Source organism: Nannobrachium achirus, assembly GCF_963921795.1.
Source record: "Nannobrachium achirus genome assembly, chromosome: 16".
In the NCBI taxonomy this organism is placed as follows: Eukaryota; Metazoa; Chordata; class Actinopteri; order Myctophiformes; family Myctophidae; genus Nannobrachium; species Nannobrachium achirus.
Window position 1 is genome coordinate 26,538,191 of NC_137823.1, and position 13,258 is coordinate 26,551,448.

Here is a 13,258-nt window from a genome sequence, read left to right on the forward strand (position 1 = left end):
ACACACACACACACACACACACACACACACACGCGCGCGCGCACACACACACACACACACACACACACACACACACACACACACACACACACACACACACACACACACACACACACACACACACACACACACACAGGAGTCAGGACCTATGACAGTTATGATGAGAAGAGGTTGGGGTGGGGGTGTGAGATGGTCCTGTGCGTGCGTGAAAAGCGTGCGTAATGACAGTGCGTAATTGGAGAATGCAACGCTCTGCAGCAGTGTGCAGTGGGAAGAAAAACTTTCGGCCCTTTCCCTTTTCTTTTTTTGAAGGAGGGAGAGCGACTCGGCAGGGTGATAAAAAAGAAACTTCCTTCCTCGCCCACAACACTGACATGGAGTCGGGGGGTTATATAAATGTGAGTTGTCGCGGAGTAAACACTTTCTCAAGTCCATAGGCTGCGTGCAAAAAATCTACGGGCGCATATTAAACGATCGAGCTTGAAAAATGAAGAACATTACAGGACTGTTTAGTGTTGCACTGGCGGGGTTCCTGCTAGCGGCGAGTAACGGTAACGGGGTCTCCCAGAATAACGGATACTGCATTGGGAACCAGTGTTTCGCGGCGTTCCAGGATCCCACCGACTTCACCACCGCCCAAAATAACTGCGCCGAAAAGGGTGGACATTTAATGACAGTTCGCTCGTCCGTGTCTCACGACACCCTTTTCATTATTTTAGGGGGCCGTTCGGGGGAATACTGGATCGGTCTGCATCTGACCAGCGGGTGTCCCGACGCCTCTGCGGAACTGCGAGGGTTCCAGTGGGTGACGAGAGACGGCGAGTCCGACTTCTACAACTGGGGCGCTTTTGACGGCACATGTTCCCCCCGCTGCGTGTCGGTGTCCAGGGAAGGGGATTTCAAGTGGAACCAGGAGTCGTGCAGCAAGCGCGCCGCCGGCTATCTGTGCGAGTACAACTTCCAAAACCCCTGCAAACGCTTGGCCGTCAGAGCGGACGGGGAGTCGGTCACCTACAGGACCCCGTACGGCTTCGAGGGCGAGGATGTGCTGTCGCTGCCCCCGGGGAGCACGGCTGTGCGTCAGCCTGCGGAGACCAAGGCCATCTGCTTCGGCGAGCGGTGGCTGGACGCCCCCTGGAGCTGCGAGATAGACGAGGGCGGCTGCGAGCATCAGTGCGCGGCCAGCGACGACCAGCCCGGCATCAACGTGTGCTTCTGTCCGGCCGGCCAGGTGGTCAACCCCGGGAACAACGTCACCTGCGAGGTGTTCAAAGACGACCCGTGCCTGTCGCTCCGCTGCGAGCAGGCCTGCTTCCAGACCAACGACACGTACGCGTGCATGTGCGACCACGGCTTCGAGCTGGCGCCGGACGGCCGGACCTGCGGGGACATCGACGACTGCACCGACGAGCGCCAGTGTCCCGGGGAGAACTTCGCGTGCGTCAACACGGTGGGCGCGTTCCACTGCGTCTGCGAGAGCGGCTACCGGCCGACGGGGGACGGCCGCTGCGCGGACGTCAACGAGTGCATGTCGGCGCCCTGCGAGCACGAGTGCGCCAACACGCCAGGCGGCTACGAGTGCTCGTGTTTCGACGGCTACACGGTGATCCCGGAGGCGCCGCACAAGTGCAAGCTGTTCTGCGGCCGGGAGGAGTGTCCCGCGGAGTGCGACCCCAACGACCACCTCCAGTGCTACTGTCCCCAAGGGTATGTGTCCGACGAGAGGCCACAGCCGGCTGGAGTGTTTTGCATCGACATCAACGAGTGCGACATGGGTTTCTGTGACCAAGAGTGCCAAAACACGTACGGGAGCTACGCATGTTCGTGCAGGGAGGGCTTCACGTTGGTCGACGGGTACATGTGCAAAAAGGACGAGGTGGACATAGACACGGACGGGTGGGAGGGCTCCGGGGCGACCACGCCGTTCGCCTTCGTCACCCCGACGGTGCTCTTCCCCGAGCCGACCAGCCGGCCGTCCGGCGTGACGGCCGGGGGTCTCCTGGGGATCATAGTGTGCATTGTGGTTGTCATCTTGTTGCTGGTGTTCCTGGCCCACCACATCCTCAAAAGGCGAGGTAAACTGGAGAGCGGCGCCGGGGGTGCGCTCAAAACTCGGGGGACGGGGGACGAGTGTCATGACTTGGAGCAAGTGACGACGGAGAAGTGTGAAAAACCAGCGTCAGACTCAGAAACAACATTAAAACAAGACTCCTGAATGTCAGGGAATGGATTTGGGGGGGTTACTGGACTGTAGCTTCAACACAAGAAGCTTAAAAGCAGCGTTTTGACTGAGGAGGACTTATCATAATTAGACCACAAAGTAAACCGTGTAGTTGGAATGTAAATAAACAATGTCAAAGAACTGTTGTTAGCAGCACACGCAAAAGAATGTTAATAGGCTACTGGCTACTATTAAATTATGAAACTGATGGATGAAAAGTGTTTTTCACCCCTTCTTTGCATTGTCTGGGATGGCAAATTTTACTCAGTACAATTGTGCCACCATGTGGCCTAAAACCGGCACTGCAACCAATCGAGTTGAGAAACGTTGTCAAGGCGTTGCAAATATCTCCTCCTCCTCTATCTCCTGATTCTCCTCCTCTAAATCACATTTTAGGAGTTAAAACGATAGGCCTACAGCCTATCAAGCGAAACCACCATAAAAGTTTACATTTTACAGTAGGCCTATTTCATGTTGTTATTTATTGACTGACACATGACATAGCATAGGGTTTTTGTTTTTGCCATTTGAGATTGTAGTAGTAGGCTAGGCTATGCGTGCCCCAATGTAAATAGCCTACAAAGCCTACCCTTATCTTTACTGACCCTCTATAGGACCCACAACACAGGAAGTTAGGAAACCATCACAAGAGGAAGAATATTAAGGCTGAAAGATTGCGAAATCAAGTCGCAGAGGAGAGGAAACTAGTACCTTTTACTGCATCTAAAATAAAGCACAGTGAGACCTTTTCAAAGACTACACGTTTGTTTTTACATGTAGGCTATTTTAAGAAGAACGACACCCCAGTCGAACAGTGGGCTGATCTGCGGTTCTAAAAACCTTCAATACAGGTAGGAAGATAATCATTCTAGGAAAGGGAACCAAAAGACTTTTCTTCTAAATACAAATACAAATCTCTGCTAGTGACTGTTCCCCGGTCAACCACAAAAGTAGTGTTCCTCCCACAGCTGAGATACAGGCTAATTGCAACATCAGACAAGTACAATGAAGTAAAACAACAACAATATAAAATAATAATAATACAGAAGACGATAGTTACTAGATATTTAAAAGAAGTAAATAAAAGTAAACAAGACATTTATGTGTAGGGAGAAATTGGATACAGTCTTTTTCTTTTACAGTATGTTTCCCATTTGGGAGGCTGCACTATCATATGCAGGTAGGCTGATGGGGACCCTGGCACAAAATATTTTCTAAAGGGAGTCTGCAGCCAAATACATATCAATTATTACAAGAAGACATTTGAGAACTACTAGGCTAGGCTACATACGTAGCAGTAATTGTATCAGTAATATAATAGTAATAAATATGACTGTTGGCTTAAGTCAAACTTCTTTGATAATCACTTTGAATGTTTTGGTTTTGTGTTCATAGTAACCATGTTATTGAATAATCCAACTGCTGAAAATATCCCATCTACTATCAGTTATTTTTGGCATCATGGAATGGAGTACAACAACAAGCAACCAATTCAGCTGAAGGCAACCCAACAACACTTCCTTATTAGTCAATTGTGATGCCAGGAATCAAATCACCCAAAATTCTAATTTAGGAAAATTCAATGTATTGAATGAAAACATTGTTGGGTGTGTAGCCAGCCCTACAGCACACTGAGCCATTAAAGTATGAACTAACAATGCAAACAGTCTTAAAATACATTACACAATAAAGTCCTGTGTTTAATTTAATTCTGAGTGTAAAGATGTCTAACTTTGTACACACTGGGTTCAACTAATACTGAATATTTGACTGCATAGTGTCATATCAACGCTGCAGAGTCTATACAACAGTGTAGTGTGTAACTGTTAATATTGGAAACTGAATTGAACCTTTACATGATTGCCTTAACTAAGATGAGCCCCTCCTCCCAGGCAATGATGTGGCGAGTGGTTCTTCAGATGGTTGTTGTCGTTGTGTGCATGCAGGTAAGTCTGTAATATGTACTATCTGCATTCACATAGCATAATATACAACATTAATATAAGAATTGAAGCAAGATTTAATTTGAAATGTTGAAAAAAGGTTAGGCTTGACTTAGCTTGTTTTAAGTGGAGTATGTGTGTGTGTGTGTGTGTGTGTGTGTGTGTGTGTGTGTGTGTGTGTGTGTGCGTGTGCGTGTGTGTGTGTGTGTGTGTGTGCGTGTGCGTGTGCGTGTGTGAGTGTGTCTGTGTGTGTGTGTGCTGCGTGGGCATTTACATTTTGTGGATGTTAATAGAAAATGTGAAAAAAACATTAAAAAATTAATCGGGTACACTGGTGTTGGTGTGAGATATTAGACTGTAAAAACAGGTATGAAAACTGTTGCCAGTTGCAGCCATTATATAAAGAGTGAAATATCTTCAGTGCAGCATACTACTATTCTTGACATACTGTATCCTGTATCCTAAGTGTTCAAAACATAATTGTGATTACATTCTGTAATCAAAGTATTACCTGCCTATCCTGCAGATGCCCAGGTGCTATTCCTCATGCCGTCTATCTGGGACGAAAGCCAACTGTCCCTCACAGTATCTCCACTGGGTCCCTGCTCTGCCTCCCAACATCACCCATCTCTACCTGCAGATGAACTACATCAGTGAGATCAATGACACCGCCCTGGCTGGCTTTGAGGAGCTGTTGGAGCTGGACCTGGGAATGCAACATGTACGTCTCGTGATCAGGAACAACGCCTTCCACAGGCAAAGACGCCTGGTCCGTCTGGTCCTTGGTTTGAATATCGGCCTTCAACTGGAACCCAAGGTGTTTGTGGGATTGTCCAGTTTACGGGAGCTCTACATTGATTATTCGAAGTTAAATGGCTCGTTTTTGGAGGATAACTATCTGCAGCCGCTGTTGTCTTTAGAGACACTCGACCTCTATGCTAATGACATCGATAGGGTCCGTCCTGCACCGTTCTTTTCAAAGCTAACGAAGCTCACAGAGTTGAGGCTGGAGTTGAATCCGATTCAAATGATATGCGAGGAAGATACGATTGGTTTCCAGGGCAAACACTTCCGTCTTCTGAACTTGAAGGACATTAGGCTTAGTGGTAGGTTAAATGAGAGTGACTGGGAAAGATGTGGGAATCCTTTCAGAAGGATGACTTTTGACATGCTTGACATGAGTGGCAATGGGTTTAATTCAGACAATGCAAGACTGTTTTTCAGGGCAATTCAGGGGACTAAGATTAAACATCTTAAATTTATCTCCGGAAACATGGGTAAAGGATTTTCCCATGACAACCTCCCAGATCCCAGCCGCAGCACATTTGAGGGCCTCCAGTATAGTGCCATTACCCGTTTAGACCTGTCTATGCACCGGCTATTTTCTTTGCAAAGGGGTGTGTTCAGTTCACTGAATGAAGTGATAATAATTGACATATCCGAAAACAAAATTAATCAGATAAACAGAAATGCCTTTGATGGTCTCCAAGGACATCTGCGGATGCTTAACATGTCACACAACCTTGTAGGGGAAATCTTTTCTCACACATTTACTAATCTGACAGACCTCAGAGTGTTAGATTTGTCTCATAACCACATTGGTGCACTGGGATATAGATCATTCAGTGGACTTCCCAGTTTAAGAATGCTAGATCTGACAGGAAACTCTCTCAGAGAACTAGGCTCACCTGCATCATTATCAAGCTTGGAATACCTCCTTTTGAAAGACAACAAGTTCAGATCACTTTACGGCATTATTGAATTGGGCTGTGTCAACAGTACCCATCTGGACATTGAGGACAACAGGCTGATAAACCTGGAGGATGTTTATATAATTTTGACTAATTTCGCACAACTGCAGAATTTCTTCTTCGGCGGCAACTTCATCAAATGGTGCACCTTAAATGCGGACTATTCAACAACTCACCCAGAACATTTAAAAGTGCTAGATCTCCACGACAGCTCCTTACAGGTCGTTTGGGCTCAGGGAACATGCCTTACGCTTTTTGATCATCTGGAGAATCTAAAGGCTCTCAATTTAAGCAGCAACTCCCTGCAGTCGCTCCCCAAGGGCATTTTTAGAGGTCTCACCTCGATAATCGAAATGGACCTCTCCTCCAACTCCTTGACCTATATCGAACCAGACACCTTCCCGGAGAGCCTAAAAACGCTTGACCTCTCCAACAACTTCCTGGCCTCACCCGACCCTGCGACCTTCCACTCTCTCACAAATCTTAGACTCAGTCTATCGTCAAATCGCTTCTATTGTGATTGTAATCTGTATGGCTTCATCACGTGGTTGAACACGACCAACGTCACTTTCTTCCCGGACATGAGCTCCATCGATACAACCTTCCCTGTCGAAGAGCTCAGGTGTGAATTCCCCCAAGACGTCCATAACGTTCCCCTGCTGGTTTACAGCCAGCACGTCAAGCCCTGCGAGGAAGATGACGAGAGGGCGGTTCAACAACTGAAGCTGTCTCTCTTCATAGGCTCCGCCCTCTCCGTCATCCTCATCGTTGTCAACGTGATGCTTTATGCGCGCCTCAGAGGACAAATATTCATCATTTACAAAAGGGTGCTTGGCCGGGTTCTAGAGGGCCCAAAGCCCACGCCCCCTGCCGCTGCCGACGTCAGGTACGACGCTTACCTCTGCTTCAGCGACAGTGACTACAAGTGGGTGGAGAACGCCTTGCTGAAGAGGCTGGACAACCAGTTCGTGGACAAGAACATCCTCCGCTGTTGTTTTGAAGCCAGAGACTTCCTGCCAGGAGAAGATCACATTATCAACATTAGAGATGCCATCTTCAGCAGCAGGAAGACCATTTGCGTTGTCTCTAAGCAGTTCCTTAAGGGTACAGGTTTGAATTATTTACTTCCATAACATGGGTGGCACAGCCAGTTAGTGTAGAGAGGACCCACATGTTTTAATAATTCTCAGGTCATGTCTCATTTGTCTCTCCAATCTTTGACCTCGGTTTCCTGTCTATCTGTACTCTAAAAGCATAAAATGTCACATAATAAAAAAATGTATCAGTGAGTCCCCGTATCCATTCCCGGACGGCCAGGCCATTTGCTCTATATCATTTCCCTTCACTCTCTTCATTTCCTGTCTTTCTCCACTATCAAATAATATTGAGAACATAAGCTTTAGGCACAAATTCCCTTGGATGGGTAAACAGAGCTGAAGGGAATAATGTGTTACTGTGTCAGCATGGACAGCTCAGCAAAGGTCATAATGGCACACAGACAGATATAAATTAAACACGGACACAATTGCCGTGTAAACTGTGTTTACATGTTGAAAAGGCGACAGTGAAAAGGGTCCATTGTGCAGGTGGCTAATACATCTACTAGTTTGAATTCTTATCAAACTCTTCTAATCTTAACATTCTAGTCATATGAAAGAGGTGCTATATGAGGGCAGTGGTGTAAAGTAACTAAGTACATTTACTCAAGTACTGTACTCAAGTACTTTAGAGTTATTAGTACTTTACTGAAGTATTTCCAATTTCCAATACTACTCCACTAGCCTACATCCCGGATCCAAATACTGTACTTTCACTCCACTACATTATTAATTTTAGTTACTTTGCAGATATACATTATAATATTATAAAAACAAAACAAAAAAAACACTTTAGCCCTATTTTATACCTTGGTTGTTTGAAAGTGGCCGATCTACAAGCTTGCGATGCGACCCGTTGTGAGCTTGTAGATCTGCTATTTTGAAACATGTACTTTTACATTTGGTGCTTTAAGTACATTTTGAAGCCAATACTTTCGTACTTTTACTTAAGCACATTTAGAATTCCAGACTTTTATTGTAACAGAGTACTTCTACATTACAGTATTGATAATTTTAGTACAAAATGTGAATACTTTTCCCACCACAATGTGAGGGGACCAAACTAACTGTTGAGTGCCTCCTCACAGATGGCTGGTGCCTGGAGGCATTTGCTTTGGCTCAGGGACGGATGCTGGAAGAGCTGACAAATGTCCTGATCATGCTGGTGGTGGAGAAGGTGTGTATCTGACTGTTGAAACATCAGCAGCGTTGCCTCCAGGGATGTGCTGGGCCCGATTCAGCCCGGGAAAAAGAGTTGGAGAGGCCCTCATTGCGCGCTATAGAGAGAGATCTCTCTCTCTGCTGCTGCTACTCAAAGATTTGTGACAAAGTGACAAGCCAGTGGGCCAATTACATGAGTTATATTTCGTCGTTGTCGGGTGGAAACCGTGTATGTCCAAAACCGTTTGTTTTGTATTTATCATTTTAAAAATGATTTAAACTAGTTTAAACTTGTGCGACGGCCTTTTGTATGATGAAGCAGGGCTTTGCTTTGCGAAAAAATGTACAAATTTGAAACTTGGACATTTCTGCCCGACGATTTACTTTGTTGGCCGTCCAGCCCCCAAAATGGAACAAAGGCCGACATTTTATTTTTTATTTTTTATCCTAATGGCCGGCCTGGACGGGCCGGGAATGAACCGGACGTTCGGGAGTTGTCCCGCTTTTCCCAATGGCCAGCACGTCCCTGGTTGCCTCTCACTGTATCTTATTGTTTGTTTGTTTATCTGTCTGTCCCTTGCACTTGAGTACAATCTGTTTTAAATTCCCAACGCACATCCCCAACTTAAAACCAGGTGCCCCACTACCAACTGATGAAGCACAGGGCAGTGAGGGCTTTTGTCCAGAAGAGAGAGTACCTTGTCTGGCCAGATGACCCACAGGACCTGGAGTGGTTTTACGACAGGCTCATCGCCCAGGTCCTCAAGGACAGCAAGCTGAAGAAGGTGGTGGAATTCGACGCGGCAGAGGCTGCACAGGCTGCCATCAAACCTGACGATGATAACGTTCATATTCAACAAGAAAACAAGGATAATATTCAACTGGAAAATGAAAATGGCATCCAACTTCAAAATCTTTGAAAAACATTTTTTTTGCTTTCTTTTTTTCTTTTCTACAAAAACATCTCTTGGCACTAGACTTGATTGAGTTTTTGCTTGCATATGTTACAGTTTTTTAAAACAAGGACCGACAAAATGACCTACCAGAACTTACAAAAGGACCACTGAGAAGTTCTACTGATCTGGTGGCAGTAGTTTTTATATCCACAAGATGGCGACCTCTACATATTTATTAGCTAGTAGTTGACCACAGTCAAATGCAACTGAGTTGAGCTTTATAATTGGCTTTGTGATATAGAATTCACAGGAGAATGTAGCAGTTTTTAATTGTGTGAGTACAATGAGACATTTCCGTTGTTAAGTTAATCTATTCATTGTTGAAATTAGAGTGAACATAACCATTCTACATACAGTAGTTACAGACCTAACCTGCTCATAAGACCTACCCTGCTCATAACCTAAGGATTGAATCCCACTCATGACTTGTCACCTGAGCTTTGTCCCTCTGTCCATCTCTCCTGTCACTGACCAATGCGCTAAGCAATACAACAGCAATTCCCGAAAACCAAAATACCCTATACATCTGAGCTGTGTGTTAAAACAGGAAGCCACTGGGCAGAGTAAAACTTCCTTCCTGTTGGGCTGACTGTAAGTCCTCTCTGCAAAGCTCTTGGTCTTTATGAGCCAGCTGTTCAGACCTCACTCCCAACAGAGAAGTCTAAATGGTTATTAGGGCTGTCACGATTATGACATTTTACATGACGATTAACTGTCACTCAAATAATTGCGATTCACGATTTAATTGTCGTTGACAATTACATTTCTGTTTGGCTTTTAGGCTTTGAAGTTGCACATGGTAGATATGACACATAACCTACATATACAAAGAAATGACTGACATATTTGACACTTTATTCTTAAAAAAGAACATTGATACAAGCTCACAACGCGTCGCGATGCGACGCGCTGTGAGCTTGTAGATCGGCTATTTCCACTATTTTTTAGTTTAAAAAGATATATATGAACATTTTTCAACATGGAAACGATTATGACGATTATGAAAAATAATCACGATTATGTCAAATAATCACGATTAGACGATTATGTAATAATTGTGACAGCCCTAATGGTTATGTCTGAACGGTCATACTCAAAGAAAAGATGAGGGTAACCTCAGCTGCTAACTGTTGACCTATTGATACCAGGCACGTGCACACATAGACATCAAAGGGGGCTTGAGCCCCTGCCCTTTTATCTGTCTGTAAAAAGTGCCTATGCGGGCGCAGCGCAACGCGTTGTGAGCTTGGAGGTCTGCTATTTTCGATTTCCACCAAAAGGCCCTTCTAGAAATTTCAGCCCCTGCCTCTCTTAACATTGTCTGCACGTCCCTGATTGATACACCTCTGACTAGCCTGGCACGGCCATCCCGAGCTATGTCATCACCAATGTGCTATCCTTTTGGAGAGTCTGGCTGTTGCGAGGCTAACACCTGACATGAACCAAGCCAATGTCTAAATCAGTGGTTCTCGCCTCTATTGCTGGGGACGCAGACTATGGATGGTTTTCATTCAAGGCATCCTATGAACACAATGTATTACTTGATGGATCACTAGCAGTAGTATGATGAGTCTCCACCAGGACTGGAACTTAGACTAGTGGGCTAAGCTTTTGTATATTCTAGATTCATTGTGCATTCAGTGAAATATTCAATTGTATTTATTTTTTGTTTTAATTTGGATATTTATGGAACACAGCTCATGAAAAAAAAATCCATATCTCAGAATATTAGAATATTTCACGCGATCACTCAAAAGAACGAGTTATATTACAGAAATGTCAAACTTCTGAAAGGTTATGTTAATTTTGCACTCAGTACTTCGTCTGGAATACTTTTGAACAAATGTCTTCATCGAAGGGCGTGGCATGAAGGTGGTCAGCCTGTGGTACTGCTAAGGCGTGTGGAAGCCCAGGTTTGCTTTGATAGCGGCCTTAAGCTAATCTGTGTGGTTGAGTCTGGTGTCTCTCATCTTCCTCTTGACAACACAACACAGATTCTCTGTGGGGTTCAGGTCAGGCTAGTTGGCTGCTCAGTTAAGCCCAGTAATACCATAGTCAGTACATCAGTTACTAGTAGTTTTGGCTCTGTGGGCAGGTGCCAAGTGCTTCTGGCTAAAGGAAATCATGGTCTTCGTAAAGCTTGTTGATGTACGGAAGCACAAAGTGCTCTAAAAACCCCAGGTAGATGCCTGTGTTGACTCTGAACTTGATAAAACACACAGTGGACCAACACCAGTTATAAAATGCAATGCTCATGCAATTTTTCATGAGCTGTATGCCATAACAATCTAAATGAAAACAAAAAAAGTTTTGAATATTTCACTGCATGCACAATGAATCTAGAATATATGTAAGTTTAAATATATATATATAGACCTATATATATTACAGAAGAAAATTGACATTTACAAAATATTATTATTATTTTAGATTTATCTGTATGCATTTCTGTCCTACGCACCTGTCACCAACCTTTGAGGTGTGCATCAACCTTTTTTAAACTCGAATTAGAATGGCAGTATGTTAGAGACACATTGGAAATACAGTTTCCTGAATTCTTTAGATGACAAAGACAATCTAATTCCTCTAGCAGTGATCACAGGACAATCTTGTTTCACCTCCACAACCCTGCCCCAGTCCAATGGCTCTGTCAAAACCCCAATTTGAAAAAGTGTGTGTCAAACATTTACCGTGCAAACAAACTCTCCAGGTTTCTGGCCTCTATACAGTTATTTCAAACCGGTGGAATATTCTTAGAAGAGACACACATGCTTCTTAGATTCTCCCTCAGAGGGAAATGCAATAAAAACCCCTGCCCTGTGACCATAGCTAATATTTGACCTCAGTTTAAACAAATATAATTAAAGGCCGCTCACGCAAGCTGAGGAGGAATCCATTGAGGGAAGTGGGTCCATCTTCACGACCTTGATGTAGTGGAAGTGCAAGATAAAGGGAGCCATAGGGAACCCGGGGAAAATCCAAGGCTGATGGGAACACAAACCGTCCTGTATCATCCAAAATAAGACCTTCCCTTCCACACAGAACCATCTCTCATTGCAGTTCCCTTCAACTTAACCCCAGTGTGGGTGGTTTTCTTACGTAATGTGTTTTATAGTGTTTTGTTTGTTTCTTTCCCTTTTTGGCTTAGGAGGGCCAAATGAATGTGAGAGGAAAGAGCTACAACCACACATTAAAGCTCAGTGGTACTTTCCCTAACTACTCACTAATCTTTCCAATGAACCTCTCGTTGTGCAACTTGCAGCAAGAACCGTGGACTCTCTGCGTCCACGTCTGAGACACGTCTTATGACGCGTCTGATGACGCGTCCGTGCTTAAATAGCGGTCAAGACGCAGCTTTGCGTCCAGGACGGAGCTCCCGCGGCTCAAGACGCGAAACCGCGGCTCAAGACGCGATTCGAGTCAAAGGACGGGGCTTTGACACTACAATCGCGTCTTTTCGCGTCTTTTCGCCAAAAGACGCGGCTTGGATCGCGTCTTTGAGCCCAAAGACGGAGCTGGGACACTACAATCGCGTCTTCCGTCTCATGACGCGTCCGTGCTTAAATAGTGGTCAAGACGCAGCTTTGCGTCCCTGCACGGAGCTTGCGTCTTCTAGACGGCTCAAGACGCGATTCGAGCCGAAAGACGGGGCTTGGACACTACAATCGCGTCTTTGATCCCAAAGACGTGGCTTGGAGGCTACCGCGTCTGGCTGGAACTCGGAGCGGAGTCAAGTTCATTGAAAATAACGGGGCCGTATGTTTTGACGCGGCGCCTCCGTGAGGCCGTTGTGGCTAGTGTGTGTTCCCCTTCAGACGTCTGCTGTCTGCTCTCCGTGGAAAAAAAAAAAAAAAAGGGTGTCTATTGTATGTATTTTTTGATGGAGAATTCAAATATGACCTTCTTTTTTGCATAGGACAACTCTAACCTGCATCAATTGGTATTTTATGATTGCCAATTGTACCCTATCCATCTAAAAAAACAAATTGGATCTCTATTGTATGTATTTTTTTATGGACAATTCAAATATTACCTTCTTTTTTAGATAGGACAACTCTAACCTGCATCAATTGGTATTTTATAATTGCCAATAGTACCCTATCAATCTAAAAAAACAAATTGGATCTCT

At 45.0% G+C, this 13,258-nt stretch overlaps 2 protein-coding genes across 2 annotated transcripts; both read left to right on the plus strand.

The window, feature by feature from the left end:
* The first annotated feature begins 381 nt into the window (after positions 1 to 381).
* On the plus strand, positions 382 to 2,335 carry LOC308300265 (thrombomodulin-like). Its single transcript, XM_080744086.1, has one exon. The coding sequence runs from the start codon at positions 488 to 490 to the stop codon at positions 2,213 to 2,215; it is 1,728 nt and encodes a 575-aa protein (XP_080600212.1). The 5' UTR covers positions 382 to 487; the 3' UTR covers positions 2,216 to 2,335.
* A 1,760-nt stretch (positions 2,336 to 4,095) lies between these two features.
* On the plus strand, positions 4,096 to 12,424 carry tlr5b (toll-like receptor 5b; the record flags this gene model as incomplete). The annotated part of the gene is made up of 5 exons (XM_080744829.1): positions 4,096 to 4,167; positions 4,691 to 7,019; positions 8,101 to 8,189; positions 8,809 to 9,018; positions 12,392 to 12,424. The coding sequence occupies 5 exons, from the start codon at positions 4,096 to 4,098 to the stop codon at positions 12,422 to 12,424; spliced, it is 2,733 nt and encodes a 910-aa protein (XP_080600955.1).
* Positions 12,425 to 13,258: the final 834 nt, after the last annotated feature.

What these genes read in the sequence shown, in the direction of transcription:
- LOC308300265 (XM_080744086.1), top strand. Translation starts at nt 488, where the DNA reads ATGAAGAACATTACAGGACTGTTTAGTGTTGCACTGGCGGGGTTCCTG.